General features: G+C 44.6%; 1 protein-coding gene across 3 annotated transcripts in view; it reads left to right on the top strand.

The window, feature by feature from the left end:
- The first annotated feature begins 3,061 nt into the window (after positions 1-3,061).
- The window catches only part of WDPCP (WD repeat containing planar cell polarity effector), a 420,756-nt gene continuing 402,439 nt past the window's right edge, over positions 3,062-21,378 (top strand). The window contains exon 1 of one of the 3 annotated variants that reach the window (XM_073672146.1): positions 3,062-3,093. Coding sequence is in view for 1 of the 3 variants with exons in the window: in XM_073672144.1 (XP_073528245.1) it covers positions 3,142-3,198 (57 nt within the window). In the remaining 2 variants the exon portion in view is untranslated. The other 2 variants (XM_073672144.1, XM_073672145.1) reach the window with 2 other exon arrangements.

Here is a 21,378-nt window from a genome sequence, read left to right as displayed (position 1 = left end):
AGGAGTGGCGCTATCTGCTTGAAGGGGCTCTATACCCGGTGATCATCTATACGGATCACAAAAATCTGGCATATCTCCAAAATGCCCAAAGACTCAATCCGCGTCAGACCCGGTGGTCTTTGTTCTTCGCCCGCTTCGACTTCGTCCTACATTTCCGCCCGGTGGACAAGAATGTCAAAGCTGACGCTTTGTCCCGATCCTTCCTGTCCTCCGATCAAGAGGAGGAGCCTATGCACATCATCGACCCCTCCAAAGTGATGCATGTGGCCCCCTTGGATCTTGCTCGTCTTCCGCCCGGTAAGACGTTTGTAGCGGTGCCAGACCGTGAGAAGGTTCTTCGCTGGGGCCATTCTTCTAAACTAGCTGGCCATGCTGGCCAAAAGAAGACCTTCCAGCTCATTACCTGGTGGCCTACCCTGCGTAAGGATGTGGTAGACTTAATCTCAGCCTGTTCATCTTGTGCCCGCAACAAAGTTCCCAGACATTTACCAGCCGGTCATCTCCTGCCTCTTCCCGTACCTGCGGCCCCGTGGCAACACATTGCTATGGACTTTATTACCGATCTCCCTGTTTCTGCCGGTTGTACAGTCATTTGGGTGGTCGCGGACCGCTTTTCTAAAATGGCCCACTTCATTCCTCTGCCTGGTCTCCCGTCTGCATCTGAGCTAGCTAAGGACTTCTTTCACCTTATCTTTCGTCTCCATGACCTACCCCTCCACATCGTGTCGGATCGAGGGGTTCAGTTCACCTCACGCTTTTTGAGAGCTACCTGTAAGCTGCTGGATGTCACCCTGGATTTCTCCTCCGCTTACCACCCTCAGTCCAATGGTCAAGTAGAGCGGATCAACCAGATCCTTAACAACTACCTCCGGCACTTTGTCAATGCCCACCATACTGATTGGGTGGACCTCCTACCATGGGCCGAGTTCTCCTATAACAATCATGAGAGCGAATCTACGTCCAAGTCCCCGTTCTTTATTGTCTATGGCCAACACCCCCGGATTCCATTTCCCGTCTCTGCTTCTGTGGACAACCCTGCTGCGGAGTCCCTGGTCAGTGATTTTTCCACTATTTGGGAGAATACTAGGTCCGCACTTCTTCAGTCTTCCGAGCAGATGAAGAAATTTGCTGACAAAAGACATCTGGATCCGCCTCAATTCCGTCCGGGAGACAAGGTTTGGCTCTCCTCCAAACATGTGCGTCTCAAAATACCCTCCTACAAGCTAGGTCCTCGGTTCATCGGTCCATTTAAGGTCCTTAAACAAATCAATCCAGTGGCCTACAAGTTGAAGCTTCCACCCACCCTAAGCATTCCCAATTCCTTCCACGTATCTCTCCTCAAACTTGCTGTCTTTAACTCTTTCTCCCGTAATTCAGGCACTCCTCCTGCTCCGGTTGCTGCTGAGGACGTTTTTGAGGTAGAGAATATTCTGGCCACCAAGAGGGTAAGAGGGAGAACCTTTTTTCTGGTGGATTGGAAGGGGTTTGGCCCAGAGGAGAGTACTTGGGAACCCAGGGAGAACATTCATGCCCCACTTCTCCTTGAAAAATTCCTTTCTGGCCTAAAAAAGAGGGGGCGTAAAGGGGGGGGGGGGGTACTGTAGCATCGGCGTCTCTGCCTCCTTCCAGGCAGAGACGCCGTCCCTCTCACCTCCTCTCTCACCGCTCTCCTTCCCAGCCTACTGTCGGCGCGCGCAGTCCTGTAGCATAGGCGTCTCTGCCTCTTGCCAGGCAGAGACGCCGTCCCTCTCTCCTTCTCAGCCTGCTGTCGGCGCTCGCAGTTTCCCGGGCACTGTGCTTAGGGCGCGCGCGCTCCCTCTCTCTTAAAGGGGCCGCGCGCGCCGCCCTAAGGAGTCCCCGGCCAATAGCCAGAGGACCTCCCATATTTAAGGCACCTCCTCCAAAATGGAGGTGCCCGAGCAAAGTTGTTGCACAGTTACTTATCTCTGCTTCAGCCCTCAGGTTCCGCTGCTAGCCTGACTCCTCGTCCTGCCTGCCAGCCTGTATCTGCCCGTTACCTGCCAGCCTGCTCACCTGTCACCTGCCTTGTCTGACAGCCCGCTCACCTGGGAGCACCCGCCTGTTACCTGCGGTGTCCGTCAGTCTGCTCACCCGGGAGCGCTCACCTGTTACCTGCCTGGCCTGTCAGCCCGCTCACCTGGGAGCTCCCGCCTGTTACCTGCTGTGTCCGTCAGCCCGCTCACCTGGGAGCTCCCGCCTGTTACCTGCTGTGTCCGTCAGCCCGCTCACCTGGGAGCACCCGTCTGTTACCTGCTTGCCTACCTGGATGCTCCGCCGTCGCTTGCTGTGACCACCTGCCTGGTAAACCTAGAGACTACTACTTGCTCTGCTGTCACGTACCGTGACCACCTGTCAGCTAACCAGAGACTTCTGCCTGCTTGCTGTGTCCATCCGTCATACCGGTCAGTCCCAGCCATCTGACCCGTGGGAGCCACCTGCTCTCTTACAAGGTCGTCCCCAGAGTAGCACCTGGTCCCTCAGCCTGGATCCTCCCTGGTCACGGAGTCGTTAACCGCCGTCCGACCAGGGTCGGTTCGGGTTGATACTTAGTCATGCCCCTCTGGGTCCCTCCTTGCACCGCGGCACAGAGGTTCCACCACCCGGACCCGTAACAGGCTGTATAGTGAGTGCCATACGGTGGGGGCTGTACGGTGATGGCTGTGTAGTAAGGGCTGTACGGTGAGGGCTGTACGGTGAGGGCTGTAAAGTGAGGGCTGTAAAGTGAGGGCTGTAAAGTGAGGGCTGTACGGTGAGGGCTGTACGGTGAGGGCTGTATAGTGAGGGCTGTACGGTGAAGGCTATAGGATGAGGGCTGTATAGTGTGGGCTGTATAGTGTGGGCTATGGGATGAGGGCTGTATAGTGTGGGCTATGGGATGAGGGCTGTATAGTGTGGGCTATGGGATGAGGGCTGTATAGTGAGGGCTGTATAGTGTGGGCTATGGGATGAGGGCTGTATAGTGAGGGCTGTATAGTGTGGGCTATGGGATGAGGGCTGTATAGTGAAGGCTGTATAGTGAGGGTATGTACGGTGGGGATTGGTTAGAGAAGACTGTGACGTGCGGACTATGGGGTAAGGACTATAAACCGCAGTGAGGTTTGCGAACGGGTTGTGAGATCCATGACAGCTACGGACGTGGCCGCCTCGGAGACTCCTGTGCGGGGGCGCAGTACTGGGGTATATACAACAATGTACACTGCGGGTCCCGGTCTCTGCACATAAAGCGGTCACCAGTCACCACAGAAATCTGTGCAGCCGGGAGCATGGCCCCGCCCCTCCCTGTACAGACGAGGCTGCTGGTTGCTAGGAGACGGCGGAGGCCTCTGCCGCCTGTAGTGAGAGGCGGGAGCACTGACAACGTAACGTGTCCTGCGGCGGAGCCCGGTAATAGGACGGGAGGTAGGAGCCGTGTGTGTCCTGTCCTCACTGATATCGTATATACCGCACAGTGCGCGGCCCTGATTACTCCTGCACTTCTCTGTATACACATCACACACTGCTCAGCCATGTCTACGAGACTGCCCCCAATAATCAGCGGGCGCCCCCCCAGTGTACAGGCTGTGTCTGGTTACCGGGGAGGGTGATAACTAATATGGCTGACTGTACTACACCCGCCACAGAGGCTGACCCCCCATCTTCCACCCTCGGAGGCTGCCCCCCAGCTTCCACGGCAGCTTTTACCCTCGGAGGCTGCCCCCCCCCCCCCCAGCTTTTACCCTCGGAGGCTGTCCCGTCCCGTCCCCAGCTTTTACCCTCGGAGGCTGCCCCCCCAGCTTTTACCCTCGGAGGCTGTCCCCGTCCCCCCAGCTTTTACCCTCGGAGGCTGTCCCGTCCCCCCCCCAGCTTTTACCTTCGGAGGCTGTCCCCCCCCCAGCTTTTACCTTCGGAGGCTGTCCCCCCCCCCAGCTTTTACCCTCGGAGGCTGCCCCCCCAGCTTTTACCCTCGGAGGCTGCCCCCCCAGCTTTTACCCTCGGAGGCTGTCCCCCCCCCCCCCAGCTTTTACCCTCGGAGGCTGTCGGTCCCCCCCCCCCCCAGCTTTTACTCTCGGAGGCTGTCCCCCCCCCCCCAGCTTTTACCCTCGGAGGCTGTCCCCCCCCCCCCCCAGCTTTTACCCTCGGAGGCTGTCCTGTCCCGTCCCCCCCCCCCAGCTTTTACCCTCGGAGGCTGTCCCGTCCCGTCCCCGTCCCCAGCTTTTACCCTCGGAGGCTGTTCCCCCCCCCCCCCCAGCTTTTACCCTCGGAGGCTGTTCCCCCCCCCCCCCCCCCAGCTTTTACCCTCGGAGGCTGTCCCGTCCCCCCCCCAGCTTTTACCCTCGGAGGCTGTCCCCCCCCCCCCCCCCCAGCTTTTACCCTCGGAGGCTGTCCCCCCCCCCCCCCCCAGCTTTTACCCTCGGAGGCTGCCCCCCATCTTCCACCCTCGGAGGCTGCCCCCCATCTTCCACCCTCGGAGGCTGCCCCCCATCTTCCACCCTCGGAGGCTGCCCCCCATCTTCCACCCTCGGAGGCTGCCCCCCATCCTATACCCTCGGAGGCTGCCATGTAATGTGGTTAATCAGCTCACAGACCCCGCGTCATTCCGTGCAAATCCATGACAGAAAAATTAGATTTTTTGATTTTGTCCCTTTGATGATTTTTCTGATGTGTATTTAATTCGTGTGATGTCCACCACTTTTTATTTTTATTTTATCTTGTCTACTTGCAAACATCTTGTTGTTTTAAACAGGGTTGTCCACTGTTCAGAAAAGTTTTTTCTATAAGCTCAGTTAGTAGTAAAAAAAAAAAAGGACACACTTTACTCACCCTGCACTGAGTCTCTGCCACTGCCCCCGTTATCTGTTATTGTCTGCAATTCTGATGCCACATTAACAGCGCTGCAGCCAATCGGTGAGCTCAGTGGCTGTGAGTGACTTGTTCTGTCTACATTGGAGAGCTGCTGAGCTCACTGATTGGCTGCAGCGCTGTTGACGTGATGTCAGCTCTGCAGATAATAACAGACACCAGGAGCTGCAGCGAAATCTAAGCACGGGACCTGGAAAAGATGTTTATTTACTACTAATGGAGTTTATAGGAGAAAATGTCTCTGCAAGGGGATGACCCGTTTATACCATCAGACCTTGTTCACATGTGACATTTTGGAACATCAATGCACAGTCAGCAACTGCAGGGAGAACATGTGAACGCTTTGTGCTGATGCTCTCCATGGTGACCCCGGGCGAAAGATGGCCACGGGGTCACCCAGATACGATGGCCTGTAAGTTTCTGCTGAGAGCAGGACCTGTCACGCCTCCTCCCTGTGTGCTATTACCATGCCTTGCAATGCAAAAGCACTGCAGAGTATTAGACCAGCGATCAGGGTAGTGAAAGTTGAGGGACAAGGTAAAAAAATAAAAATAAAAGTTTTTAAAAATATATATAAAAAAAAAAAAATCACAGAATAAAGAACAAAAAAAATAAAAAATACCAATAAATACATAGATTTAATATTAAAATAAACAAGCAAAGTACATATTATGCTATCACCGCGTCCAGATCGACGCTTTTTCATCATACCGCCGAACACAAAGTGGAGTAAATTGTGACCAAAAAGTAGAATGTAAATAAAAATAGTACCGCTGGAAACGTCATCTTGTCCCGCAAAAAACAAACCACCTCCATCAGCAGAGAAATAAAAAAAGTCATATAGCGATGCAAAAATAATAATTTTTTTTAATAAAATTGTTTTTATTATGTAAAAGCGCCAAGACATAAAATCAAAACATAAATCTGGTATCTCTGTAATCGCACCGACCTGAACAATAAAGTCATCTAATCACTTATACCGCACTAGGAATGGCGTAAAAAATAAATAAAAGCACCTGCAGCTGATTTGTGTCTAATATATATTAAAATCAATGTTATGGAAATGGAAATGCAGTTTTAATAGTATTTTAGCGGTTACTTAAAAAAAAAAAGAGTGCATACATCGCTCACCGTGCAGTGAATGACCAAACCTGTCCTCTGTATGCATAGGGAGCCGTTGGAAATACTGCTGTCAGCAAATTAGTCCAAGAAAAGTAAAGTTGATCGGCACATCCAAAAAAATAGATAAAATCTTCAAATTTTATTCCGTAAGTATCAAACAATTGAAATCCACATTCTGGTGATAGAAAAAACACTGATGTGTTTCTAGCACTGTGTGAGTCCTTAGGCCACGGCCCCACTATCAGTATTTTTTCAGTATTCGGTCAGTATTTTTTCTCAGGAGTGGGAGCCAAAACCAGGTAAGGAACAATCAGAGAAAAGGTATAATAGAAACAAGTCACCAATTCTGCATTTATCACCCACTCCTGGTTTTTTCTCCCACTCTTGAGAAAAAATACTGACCGAATACTGATAGTGGGGAATACTGATAGTGGGGCCGTGGCATTAGTCATAGACACAGTGCCAGAAACGTGTCAGTGTTTTTTCTATGACCAGCATATGGATTTCAATTGATACTTATGGAATAAAATTTGAAGATATTATTTAATTTTTTTGGATGTGCCGATCAACTTTACTCTTCTTGGACTATTTTAGTGTTTCTTTTTGTGGTCATTAAAGAAAAAAAAAAGAAGTGTGTAAAAAAAAAAAAAAAAAAAAAAAAAATCGTACTTAATACAAAAATGCCGCAAATAGGATGAAACTCTTGGGTATTTGTAAAGCTTTTACAATGGCTGACTCACGAGTGTCGGCTCTTCACCACCTGATTCTCCCCAGCGTTCGCTCCGACACTTGTTGGATCTTATTTGCGCTGGATGAGCAGATTTTATACATAATTGGAATGTTAATGTAAGGTGATAGATTTCTCCATTATTAATAAGGTAATTACAGACTCATTACATCAGTCGTACTATAGCCCTTCAGATAGGGTTGCAGTCCTGTCAATGGCATGAACGCTCGGCTGGGCAGGGACCTCCAGCTTCTGTAACCATATCTCAGGGTCTTGGCTGCGTTTTGGTGACAGAAGCTTTATAGTGAGAGCGCGTCCCCTCACTGGTGAGTGAATTTCTTATTTATTTATTTTTTCCTTTTAAAATGCATTTTTGTCTTATTTTATATATTAGTAACAGTTTAATAACTTGTCTCTATTACAGTATATTGTGGTGTGATGGTACGTGCCATCCGCGGTGCCGCCATCTGAATGATGTGATATTGTCCTTCCGGTGTATACCCCCCGTGCGCTCGAGCTCAGCTCCATTTCCATATTACTTCATTGCAGGGGAGGTGGGCGAGCAGCTGTTAAGCACCTCCGCACTTTACTCATGCCAGCGAGAAGTAGTAGATTGGTTTAAAGGAAAAACCATTCATTCCTGATCATTGCCCAGTGTAATCCTGCCCAGTGATCAAATGAGAAACTGCTAGGTTGTCTGTGATCTACTCATTTATGTGGGTATATTTAAATATGATCATTGTTCATGTAAACGGGCGACGTCAATAATGTAGAATGTATGATGGTAGGAGGGAGCCGAAGATCATGTGAGCAATCATTTGTACAAACTCACATCCCGTTCATTATTAAGTTAGGATAAAAGTAAATGAGCTTAAATCGACTTACTACATAGCGGATCTGTGCTTGTTATGGACACTTTATCTTGACAATGTAACAGGACCCAACATGGCTGACGTAGCTTTTTCCTCCCGTGATCCTTCTTTGGGAATCTGGGGCCTTAATTATACAGGAAAATGTTGTCAGATCTGACCAAAACCAGGAGAGGATCAGCTAGCAAAAAAACCCATAATGGTCTGATTCATCATTGGCTTTTCTTTTAAGTCCCTTTCCTTTTTTACCTTGTGGTATTAGTTGCTGTTCTTGGCTCCAAATTCATCAAAGTGGCGCTTGCTATTCACGAATTTGGATCAAAGTTAAAAAGGGGCTTTCCTCCTGTCCTAAACCTCTTTTGTGACTTTTGGCACTAAAAGAAATTGTGCCAACTTGCTAGCTTACTAGGAAATACACCAGGTGGGGGGTACTGGAGCGAAATTGCAGCAAATTTTTTGACTTTTAAAAAAGTCACAATTGATGAATCAGCCGTAAACATTTGGAATTGCTAGACTCCACTCACAAAGTGGAATATAAACAAAAAAAAACACAGTCAACTTAAAAAAAGGGCACAAATAGAATAATGAATTGGGTGCAAACAAAAAAACGGCACAAAAACAGACGCAAAGGTAATAATGAATCTGGCCTACGTGTATGAGTAGCTTAGGCTTTATGCACAAATTTAGGTAATTAGAGGTATTGATTTTTTTTTTTTATTATTGTTTGTTTCTTCCCAAAAAGTGTGCCGTGTATTACTAATTGCAAAACAAAATAAATTGATGGCAGATAGGTGCACACTAATTGGCCAACTCATGCGCATAGTATCTCCGTTCAATACTGGGGTCACACAAGCATATACTCTCTCATTTCTGAGAATCGGATCAATTATACTAATCACACTCTGATCAGATTCGAAGATGGAGAGGAAAATTTCTCCATCTTTTCCATTGTGTCAGTCTTGGGAAATCTGACTGCTCTCAGATGTCATCCAACTGCAGTCCATTGTTTTCCACAGACTCATTGGCTTGCATGGTGGAATGTGATCAAAATATTGGATGCAAATAGCACATGCTGTGATTTATTATTTTTTTTTTCCCGACTGTCTCTGGCTTTCAATGAACGTTACTTTTTTGTGTGAAGCTTTCTTGGGCTATGTTCACACATCATGTTTTTTGATGCAAATTTTCAGCTGTACCAGCAAAGTCTATGAGATTCCAGAAATCTTATGCACACATCTTGGTTTTTTTTTTTTGTTCAGGATTTTGTGCTTTGCATGTTTTTTTTTTTTGCAAAATACAGCAGGTCACTTCTTTCAGCATTTTTTTCTCAGCGTTTTTTAACCCATTGGAAGTAATGGGTGGTGAAAAAAACACTGAAAAAACGCAGGTGTCAAGTTTTTAGCATTTTTTGTGCCTAAACCAGAATGAGATTTTTTTTTTTCACTGAACTTTATGTACATGCATAACAGAGACAAAAGGACAGTGAAAAAAATGCTGAAAAAACGCAAGAAAACAGCAACAAAAATCCAGAACAACCTCCTGGCAAGATATCAGGTTTTGCTGCAGAAAAGCGACGCTGAAAAAAACATGATGTGTGAACATAGCCTTGGATGTTTCCTGCTTCATCCTTTCTGTATTATTTGCACCCTTTACTCATGAACTTTCGTCTTGTAGAAACCCTAACCTAAGCTACCAATCTGTGTGCCGTTTTTGACAACTGTAAATCATATTTTGTATAAATCATCAATTCAAAAATATCTTACTACATAAAGAGCTTAATGTTGAGGTGAGTCTGAGAAAAGTTATTATTTTGTTACTCTGTGTCTTGCCAAGTTACATACATACATACATACAGTGGGGAAAATAAGTATTTAGTCAGCCACCAATTGAGCAAGTTCTCCCACTTAAAAAGATGAGAGAGGCCTGTAACTGACATCACAGGTCGACCTCAACTATGAGAGACAAAATGAGAAAACAAATCCTGAAAATCACATTGTCTGATTTGGAAAGAAACTTTTTTCAAATTTTGGTGGAAAATAAGTATTTGGTCAATTACAAAAGTTCATCTCAATACTTTGTTATATATCCTTTGCTGGCAATGACAGAGGTCAAACGTTTTCTGTTAGGCTGTGTGCCCACTATGCGTTTTTTAAGCGTGTCCGCAGCGGCAATTCCGCCGTGGAAACACTTAAAAAACGCTTGGTAGAAGGTCTGCAATGTTCCCCAATGATAATCCGCATGTGCTGTGCACATGCTGCGGAAATTTCCGCTGCGGATTATCATTGCGGAAAAATCCGCAGCACTACTAATTATCTAATTATTTTGCGTAATCGCGGCGTTTTCTCCGCCATTGACTTGCATTGAATCGCTTAATATCCGCATGACTACATGTACACATGCGGATACTAAGCGATTCAATGTGCGGATGGTACACGGGTCTGGAGAAGAGGAGACTCTCCTCCAGACCCAGGTACTATAGAACCTGTAAAAAAAAAAAAAGAATTAAAATTAAAAAATATACATTATACTTGCCTTCTGATGGCCCCCGGTCTCCTCAGCAATGCGTCCTGGCTTCCCAGCAGCTCACGATGGTCTAAAAGGACCTTCCATGACGTCATTTAGTCTTGTGACGGGTCACGCGACAGCTGACGTCGGCGGTCGCGTGACCTGTCACATGACTAAATGACGTCATGGAAGATCGTTTTACACAGCCGCGATACATTGGGGAGACCGGACGCATCGGAAAAGGAGACCGGCGGCCATCGGAAGGTGAGTATATGTTTTTCTTTTTTTACCATTTTTATTCTTTTTTTTTTAACTACCGTAACTTGGTCACACTATATAAAATCCATGCCGGTTGCATGGATTTATATAGTGTGACCAAGTTGTTAAGCACTTTCCAAGTGATGCTAAAATCGCTTGGAAAGCGCTTGACAACCCGCATGCGAAATCGCATTATCAAAACGCTTCACTTGCGCTTGTCCCTGGCAGGAAAAACGCATGTAAAATCCGCATGTACAATCCGCATGCGTTTTTTCTGCCATGGAGATGCAGAAACGCTCAGGAAAAATCCGGAGCATTTCTGCATTGTGCACACTTAGCCTAAGTCTTCACAAGGTTGGCACACACTGTTGCTGGTATGTTGGCCCATTCCTCCATGCAGATCTCTAGAGCAGTGATGTTTTGGGGCTGTTGCTGGGAAACATGGACTTTCAACTCTTTCCAAAGGTTTTCTATAGGGTGTAGATCTGGAAACTGGCTAGGCCACTCCAGGACCTTGAAATGCTTCTTACGAAGCCACTTCTTCGTTGCCCTGGCGGTGTGCTTGGGATCATTGTCATGCTGAAAGACCCAGCCACGTTTCATCTTCAATGCCCTTGCTGATGGAAGGAGGTTTGCACTCAAAATCTCACGATACATGGACCCATTCATTCTTTCATGTACACGGATCAGTCGTCCTGGTCCCTTGGCAGAGAAACAGCCCCAAAGCATGATGTTGCCACCCCCATGCTTCACAGTAGGTATGGTGTTCTTTGCATGCAGCTCAGCATTCTTTCTCCTCCAACCACACAGTGTTGTGTTTCTACCAAACAGTTATACTTTAGTTTCATCTGACCATATGACATTCTCTCAGTACTCTTCTGGATCGTCCAAATGCTCTCCAGCAAACTTCAGACGGGCCCGGACATGTAATGGCTTAAGCAGGGGGACACATCTGGCACTGCAGGATCTTAGTCCCTGGCTGCGTAGTGTGTTACTGATGGTAGCCTGTGTAACGTTGGTCCCAGCTCTCTGCAGGTCATTCACTAGGTCCCCCCGTGTGGTTCTGGGATTTTTGTTCACCGTTCTTGAGATCATTTTGACCCCACGGGGTGAGATCTTGTGTGGAGCCCCAGATCGAGGGAGATTATCAGTGGACTTGTATGTCTTCCATTTTCTAATTATTGCTCCCACAGTTGATTTCTTCACACCAAGCTGCTTGCCTATTGCAGATTCAGTCTTCCCAGCCTGGTGCAGGGCTACAATTTTGTTTCTGGTGTCCTTCGACAGCTCTTTGGTCTTCACCATAGTGGAGTTTGGAGTGTGACTGTTTGAGGTTGCGGACAGGCGTCTTTTATACTGATAACAAGTTCAGTACAGGTAATGAGTGGGGGACAGAAGAGCCTCTTAAAGAAGAAGTTACAGGTCTGTGAGAGCCAGAAATCTTGCTTGTTTGTAATTGACCAAATACTTTTTTTCCAATAAGAAAATGTTGGACCTCTGTCATTGCCAACAAAGGATATATAACAAAGTATTGCGATGAACTTTTGTAATTGACCAAATACTTATTTTCCACCAAAATTTGAAAACAATTTCTTTCCAAATCAGACAATGTGATTTTCAGGATTTGTTTTCTCATTTTGTCTCTCATAGTTGAGGTCTACCTATGATGGCAATTACAGGCCTCTCTCATCTTTTTAAGTGGGAGAACTTGCACAATTGGTGGCTGACTAAATACTTTTTTTCCCCACTGGACATTCAACAGCAACATTACCTTAACAACACAGCTTCTACTGATCTGTTCTGATATGAAGTTTTATTATTAAGGAATTTCTATCCTATTATATGTACAATAATGCATGTGCTAGAAATCCAAGCGGCCAAATTAATTCTTTAACATAAAACACATATACAATTTTTTTTTCATCCGCGTGTGGCTACGGTGAAGGTATTGGATACCCCCACACAAGGAAGATTGATTGAAAGTTGTGAAATAGTATTCCCTCGGAACGTTGTTTACCAAAATGTACTTTAACGTCGAGAGAGAGAATTTCGCCTGCGGTGGCTGAAAAAAAACGCAAGTGTGTACTTCAGTAGGCCAGAGGAGCAGCATACGGGGAGATTTCCACGCGATCTGCCCTGGGCAATTCACTTTTTGAACTGGCGAACGTCTCTGTAATCTTCTAAATTTTATTTTTGTTTTCCGTAATGCCATTTACTAATTTATTAATTATGACAATGTTGTTTATCGTGTAAAAAGACTGAAAGTAAATAGACATGAGTAATTTGAGTTCATTTTTATTATGTAAAGCACACTTTTCTAGCTTCCGAAACTTATTTGTTTTGGAACTCGGGCTGCTAGTATATTATATATAGTCATTACAAACAGAGTGATCTATTTCACGTGTTTATTTCTGTTAATGTTGATGATTATGGCTTACAGCCAATGAAAACACAAGTCATTATCTCAGTAAATTAGAATACTTTATAACACCAGCTTGAAAAATGATTTTAAAATCTGAAATATTGGCCTACTGAAATGTATGTTCAGTAAATGCGCTCAATACTTGGTCGGGGCTCCTTCTGCATCAATTACTGCATCAATGCGGCAATGTGGCATGGAGGCGATCAGCCTGTGGCACTGCTGAGGTGTTATGGAAGCCCAGGTTGCTTTGATAGCAGCCTTCAGCTCGTCTGCATTGTTGGGTCTGGTGTCTCTCATCTTTGTCTTGACAATACCCCATAGATTCTCTATGGGGTTAAGGTTAGGCGAGTTTGATGACCAATCAAGCACAGTGATACTGTTGTGTGTAAACCAGGTATTGGTAATTTTGGCAGAGTGGACAGGTGCCAAGTCCTGCTGGAGAATGACATTTCCATCTCCAAAAAGCTTGTCCGCAGAGGGAAGCATGAAGTGCTCTAAAATTTCCTGGTAGACGGCTGCACTGACTTTGGTCTTGATAAAACACAGTGGACCTACACCAGCGGATGACATGGCTCCCCAAACCATCACTGATTGTGGAAACTTCACACTAGACCTCAAGCAGCTTGGATTGTGGCCTCTCCACTCTTCCTCCAAACTCTGGGACCTTGATTTCCAAATGACCACTGAGCAACAGTCCAGGTCTTTTTCTCCTTGGCCCAGGTAAGACGCTTCTGGAGTTGTCTATTGGTCATGATTGGCTTGACACAAGGAATGCGACACTTGTAGCCCATGTCCTGGATACGTCTGTGTGTGGTGGCTCTTGAAGCAATGACTCCAGCAGCACTCCACTCCTTGTGAATTTCCCCCAAATTTTTGAATGGCCTTTTCTTAACAATCCTTTCAAGGCTGCTGTTATCCCGGTTGCTTGTGCACCTTTTTCTACCACACTTTTTCCTTCCACTCAGCTTTCCATTAATATTCTTTGATACATCACTCTGTGAACAGCCAGCTTCTTTAGCAATGACCTTTTATGGTTTACCCTCCTTGTGGAGTGTATCAATGACTGCCTTCTGGACATCTGTCAAGTCAGCAGTCTTCCCCATGATTGTGGAACCTACTGAAACAGACTAACAGACCTTTTTAAACGCTTAAGAAGCCTTTGCAGGTGTTTTTTGTTAATTATTTTAACTTACTGAGATAATGAGTGTTGTTTTCATTGGCTGTAAGCCATAATCATCAACATTAACAGAAATAAACACTTGAAATAGATCCCTCTGTTTGTAATGACTCTATATAATATGAGTTTCACTTTTTGTATTGAAGAGCTGAAATAAATGAACCTTTTGATGATATTCTAATTTAGTGAGAAGCACTTGTATATTATGTGAACGTGCTGATCAAATAATACCTGATGTGCCTGAAGTGATACCATTGGACCAATTTTCATCAGAGTTTGGTCAGTGTGTATGTTTTTGCCATCAGTGTTTCATCGGTGATTTTCTCATATGCAAAAAAAAAATTGCAAACTTCTCTCCCTTACCCATCAGGCTACGTTCCCACAATGAGTACTTGGTGAATTTTTGATATTGCAGATTTTCTGCACCTATTAGGGTATGTGCCCACGATCTGGAACCATTGAAACCCCGACGCTACAGAATAGCCGCGCAGCTTCCGCCCTCATTATACAAATGAGAGGCTGCGATTTTTTTTTTTTTTTTTTTTTTTTTTTTTAATGATTATTTTTTATTTTTCCACATGCGGGTCCGCATGTGAACATTCCCCATAGACTAACATCAGGCTGTGTGCCCACGATGCGTTTTTTAAGCGTTTCCGCAGCGGCAAAAACGCTGCAGAAACGCTTAAAAAATGCATGGTAGTAGGCCTGCCATGTTCCCCAATGATAATCCGCATGTTCCCCAATGATAATCCGCATGTGCTGTGCACATGCTGCGGAAATTTCCGCTGCGGATTATCATTGCGGAAAAAAACACAGCACTACCAATTATTTTGCGGAAGCGCGGCGCTTTCGCCTCCATTGACTTGCATTAGATCTCATGGATTCCGCTTCACTAGATAAGGACTTGCGGAATCCATGCGTTCAATGTGCTGATGGTACCCGGGTGTGGAGGAGAGGAGACTCTCCTCCGGACCCAGGTACCATAGAAAACTGTGAAAAAAAAGAATAAAATAAAAAATAAAGATTATATTTACCTCCTGACGGCCCCCGCTCTCCTTGTCTTCACTTGCCAGTAGCTCGCGATGCACTGAAGGACCTGCACTGACGTCATAGTCATGTGACGGGTCACGCGACGCTGACGTCGGCAGGTCCTTCAGTGTACTGCTGCCAGCAAGGGAGAATGGAGGGAATCAAGACACCGGGGGCCATCGGAAGGTAAGTATATATTTATTTTTTTATTTTTTACCATTCTTTTCAGTCACAGTATATAAATCCATGCCGGTTGCATGGATTTATATAGTGTGACCAAGTTGTCAAGCACTTTCCAAGTGAAGCTAAAATCGCTTGGAAAGCGCTTGACACCCGCATGCGGAAATGCATGTGAAGAACGCTTCACATCCGCTTGTCCCTGGCAGGAAAAACGCATGCACAATCCGCATGTACAATCTGCATGCATTTTTTCTACCAGGGAGATGCAGAAACGCTCAGGAAAAATCCTGAGCATTTCTGCATCGTGGGCACATAGCCTTACAGTGCCATGTAATAGTTTGGGCACCCCTGGCAAAATGACTGGTATTGTGAACAGTTAAGAAAGATGAAATGATCTCTAAAAGGTGTAATGCAGTGACACTGATTGATGTGGACATTTCTATAAGTGACTTTGCTGGGGGCTGTAACTGGAGCCAAGTGGGCCTGTCTGCCGCTTGAAAGGCTCCTGGACATTATATGTAATATGTCGGCGAGCCACTGAGTTGGACTCGATTATAGCAGTTATGATGTATAATAAACTGCTGGAGTGTGAAAACTGGAAAAACGTGGCTAGTTGACCCGCTGCAGCGAGTATCCCCCAGTATGATGACTAGCGCTGCCTTACAAAGGCCTAAAGTTAAAGATGACACATTTCCTTTGTATTGTAGGCAAAAAAATGTTATTTTTTACATTTTGAAAATTACAAAAAGGAAAATGGGTCAATGCAAAAGTTTGTGCACCCTGCATGGTTAGTACCTAGTAGCACCCCCTTTGTAAAGTATCACAGCTTGTAAATGCTTTTTGTAGCCAGACAAGAGTCTTTCAATTCTTACTTGAGGGATTTTCATCCATTCTTCCCTCTACCTGTGAAATGTTCCCTGTGCCATTGGCTGCAACGCAACCCCAAAGCATAATTGATCCACCCCCCATGCTTAATGGTTGGTGAGATGTTCTTTTCCTGAAATTCTGTGCCCTTTTTCTCCACACATACCTTTGATCATTGTGGCCAAAGAGTTCTATTTTAATCTCATCGGTGCACATGACTTGTTTCTAAAAATGCATCAGGCTTGTTTAGATGTCCTTTTGCATACTTCTGATGCTGAATTTTAGGGCTCTTTCACACGTCAGTATCTCCGGTACGAGTGGTGACAGTTTCCACAAGTACCAGAGACACTGACACATGCTGACCCATTCAAATCTATGGGTCTGTGCACATGTCAGTGTGTTTCCACGGACCGTGTGCTCCACACTCTGACATGTCAGTTTTTTTGCTGATACACGGGCCGCAAAACGTACCACACGGATGACATCCGTGCGTCATCTGTGTGACATGTACCGGCGCCTAGGAATCAGCGGTACAGTTAGCGCTGTTCCCAAGCACCGATTGCTGAACGCTGCCCTCATCATGGTTCCCTGCCGGCGCTGCGATCAGCACCAGCAGGGACAATGATGAGGGCAGTGGTATTCTGCTCCTGCAGTGTCCCTGTGTAAAAATAAGGTGTCCTAAGAGTCCCCCCACTGTAATCCGCTGGAGCCAGGGAGAATGAGCCGGAGCTGCATTCAGTGAGTGACAGGACACCGCTCCGGAGCGGCTCATTCTCTCCGGCTCCTCTGCTGATTGGTCGCATGTATTACAGTGAGGGATATCTCTGGACAGGTGAGTATAAGGATTTTATTATTTTATTCTTATTTTTACACTGGGACACTGCAGGAGAAGACTACCACTACCCTCATCTTTGTCCCTGCTGGTGCTGATCGCAGCGCCGGCAGTATACCATAATGAGTGCAGTGTTCAACACCCTGCGCTTGGGAACAGCGCTAACTGTACTGCTGATCCCCAGGCGCCGTCCGTGTGATCCTGATGCGGCACACGGGACGCACATGGATTCAACACGTAAAACACACACGGACAGACTGGACATCTCCGGTACCGGAAATATATGGACGTGTGAAACCGGCCTTAGGGTGAGGACGCAGGAGAGGTTTTCTTCTGATGACTCTTCCATGAAGGCCATATTTGTGCAGGTGTCTCTGAACAATAGAACAATGTACCACAACTCCAGAGTCTACTAAATCTTTCTGAAGGTCTTTTGCAGTCAAGCAGGGGTACTGATTTGCCTCTCTAGGAATCCTACGAGCAGCTGTCACTGAAATTTTGCTTGGTCTACAGACCTTATCTTGACCTCCACTGTTCCTGTTAACTGCCATTTCTTAATTACATTTCGAACTGAGGAAAGAGCAACTTGAAAACGCTTTGCTATCTTCTTATAGCCTTTCACTGGTTTATGGGCCTCCACCATTTTCAGAGTGCTAGGCAGCAGCTTAGAAGAACCCATGACTGCTGTTTTTTTGGCACAAGGTTAGAGGAGGCTGGGTTTTTATAAAGCGTCGAAATTTGCATCACGTGGCCTTTCCTAACGATGATAGTGAACAACCAATAACCCTAACAGGCTAATCAAGGTCTGAAACTTTGGTCAAAGTTATCTGCGCACACAAATTTCCAAGGGTGCCCAAACCTTTGCATCGGCCCACTTTCCTTTTTGTAATTTTTAGACTGTAAAAAATGACATGTATATATATTATATAAATATTTTTTTATATATAATATTATTGTTATTATTTTTTGCCTAAAATACAAATTAAATCTGTCATCTTTAACTTTTTAGGGATCATTTCATCTTCAACTTGCTTAACTGTTCACAATAACAGTAATTTTGACCAGGGGTGCCCAAACTTTTACATGCCACTGTACATCATATTTTCAGAGGAAAGTCATGCATACTGAGATTTTTTTTCACTTGCAGATTCAGTCCGTGAAAAAAATTGTGCATCTGCACGGCCTCATTGAATAACATTGGTTCAAGTGTGATCCGTTTTTGTAACGAGCAGCACCGAAAATACGGTTGTGTGAATGAGCTCTTAAACCAAGTTCCCAGAATGAGTTTTTCTTATGTTGCATATTTTAGAAAAAATACAAGTAACCTATTTACTTAGTGTTTGCAGAAAATCTGCAACATCGAAAACTCACGAAAAGCTCATTGTGGGAACGTCGCCTTATGATTCATGGCACCGGGACAAGGAAACAAGCAGATTGAGGCAGATTGAAATTGAAATGCAAATGCTTTTTTTTTTTTTTTTTTTTTTTTTTTTATCTACTGAACAGAATATTGTACACAACATATAAGTCATGGAAAACTAATTGTAATTTTATCAGAGCCGGTCCTATTCATCATTGATCATATAGAATAAAGCGCATCCTGAGGGGGGATATGACCTACTATGTCTCCATCTTGAAGCTTTTGCTTTTCGTCAGGTGAATTCATTGATAAATTATACTGTGACTTTAAGGCTATGTGCCCACGTTGCGGAAATGAAGCAGAAAATATCTGCTTCATTTCCACATGTCCTCTCCCGGAAAAACGCATGCGGAATTCCGCACGCATTTATCGCGCGTTTTTCACGCGTTTTCGTTTTTTTCATGCATTGTATAAGGCAATCCCGCATGCGGAAACGCAAAATTAATGAACATGCTGCGGATTTTTGAACGCAGCATAAACGCTGCGGAAAAATTCACAGCATGGGCATAGAACTTGCGGATTCTCATTGGGGACCATGGGGTGCGGATTAACAAGCGTTTTACAAGCGTTTACGCTGTGGAAAATCCGCATCAAAAACGCTTGTAATCCGCAACGTGGGCACGCAGCCTAAAGCTTTGTTCACAGAATGTTTTGAGGAGTTCTTTGGAGCCTATGTGTTCCAAAATCTTTCTCAAAAATACTTGGACATTTGTAAGTAATCATTTCTGGGGGAAATCCTCTTTCCTGTTGATATAAGGAGTTTTTTTCAGGTTTGGAAAAAAACGCACATCACTTATTTGAAGCTGTTCCTGATGAAATCTGCTCCAAGTAAGGCACTATATTATTAAAACATGCTAAAAAAAAAACACTTGAAAAAAATCTTATTAGGCTGTGTGCCCACTATGAACTTTTGACGCTGCATATTTTTCGGTGTCAAAAACGTGGCGTCTTACAGTTCCAGACAAGTGGATGAGATTCATAGAACTCTCCTTTTTTAAAGCAGCGTAAGCTGACCCGAGGTTCATGTTTCAAATCTGCAGCATGTCAATTTCTTTTGCCGGGTATGCTGAGTTTTTCCCCATACAATCAGATGCAGATAATTTGCAGGTAAAAATTGCACAAAAAACACATGTAATCCATATCTTAGTATGTCAATAAAGTTTTATCAAAGTCAAATACCAGGAAGTCTCAAAAACAAAGCAACTTTATTTAAAGCGTGAAACACCAAGAAGAGGCAAAAACTGCAATGATAAAAACGCATGTTACCAAACTGCACACAAAAATGCAATAAAAAACACAACCGAATATCAATAATAAGTGCAGAAATTCAGCAGCATTAAAAACTCAAGAAAAGCTCATCATAGCCTTAACCTGAACGTAACCTCAGGGACGTCAAGTTACCGAAAAAATGTAATTCTGGCATTTTCATTATTTATCTGTTTATGGCAAAATTGCTTTAGGAAACTCTTCAGAAAAAAGAAAAACTGTTCCAAAAATCTCCACAAAAAAGAGCATTTCTTGAAACAGTTTCAGCTTGAGAAATGTCATTTTTGAATGTTTTTTTTTAAAAAAAACTGTGTGAACATAGCCTTAGTTTTTACTGCATGTTTTTGCTGTTTTTTTTTTTTTTTTTTTTTAATGCAAATGAAAATCTGCATTTTACAGTACCAGCAAAAGCTATGAGATTTCAGAAATCTCCTGCACACACATTGTTTTTTTTCCCTGACTAAATTGGAAAACTGCAGCTTTTTTGGGGTCTGCTGCAGGTCACTTCCTTCAGCATTTTTGCAGCGTTTTTTTCCCATAGAAAGCAATGAGAAAGTGCAGAGATCCTGGAAACCACGCAACACGGCGTTTTTGTGGAGGTTTTGGTGCATAAAACTAACTTTATTAAACTTGTACTGTAGACAAATGACACATATAATCTTCACCAGAAAATGCAGCAAACACAAAACCTGATTTTGTAAGCAGCTTTTTTTACTGCTAAGAGAGCAGGTTCGGCCTGCAGGAAAAAACAACAAAAATGCAACGTGTGAACATAGCCTTAAAGTACTTTTTCTATGGTCAGGTTTTTTAGACTAATTGTGGATGATAAATGGTCTAAAGGAAAGACCGAGCCGCCCTATTCTTCATTGCATTTCCATTCGTTTTTTGGTGTGTATACCTCTCAATTAGGCCTAATTCAGATGTTGTGTTTTCACGGATACAACACTTACCCATTGTAATCTATGGGTCTGTTCACATGTTCGTGTTTTTTCGCGGACTGTGTGCCCGTGCTAATCTCACAGAGACATGTGTGTTTTTTATTGGCAAATTGGATGAGAACGACCGAAACAAGTCTGTGGGTTCGTGAAAAACACGTACAGAATATGGATGGCATCTGTGTGTATTGTAAATTGAAAAGGCTAGAATAAGCGTTGTAATTTCTCTATTTATTCATCTGTACTTGGAAGACACTGATGACGCGCGTGACGTGACGTACCATTGTTTTTTTTGTTTGCATGAAAAACACAAGACGTCAGAAGTGACTTTTCGGTTTGCGACAAATTCATCAAACCATTTGCTCCAGTTTACAAGTTGTCGTTTGTGCTTTAGTTTTCTGATTTTTACACCAATGTTACTCTTTTAGATGTTTTTTTTTAAAAAGGCCCAAAAATTGGCTCCACTCTAGTTACTAACTACCTGCCGGTTGGGTCTGCCGCCGATCTCTGCCGATACAGAGCAGTCACAGAGCGCTCCTGCCAGCGATTCAGCGGCTTCCGCTAACGTCATGTTGACAGAGCAGCGGCTTCTCTTCCATTCTGCTCTGTTGATGGAAACAGAAAAAACTGACAGCACTTCCAATACAAGAAATAGGTGTGAACATGTGCTTACTAGGAGGAGCTACCTCCATATACAATTAACAAATAAAGTAGCACTCTGCAACGCTAAGCATGTAAATATGAAATATGAATAGCATTACTGCTGTAGAAAATAGAAATAGAAGTAATGCTATTCATGCTTGATACTTCATATTTACATGTGCTAAGACTTCTCATTTATTTCCATTTTCTACAGCAGTAATGCTATGACTACCGACATCATGCTGATTGATAGCTGGCTCCCCGCTGCCT

Source organism: Phyllobates terribilis, unplaced genomic scaffold, assembly GCF_046119375.1.
Source record: "Phyllobates terribilis strain yellow unplaced genomic scaffold, ASM4611937v1 Scaffold_3__8_contigs__length_932513732, whole genome shotgun sequence".
NCBI lineage: Eukaryota > Metazoa > Chordata > Amphibia > Anura > Dendrobatidae > Phyllobates > Phyllobates terribilis.
The sequence above is the reverse complement of the archived record's forward strand: the minus strand, read 5'-3'. Positions and strand labels throughout refer to the sequence as shown.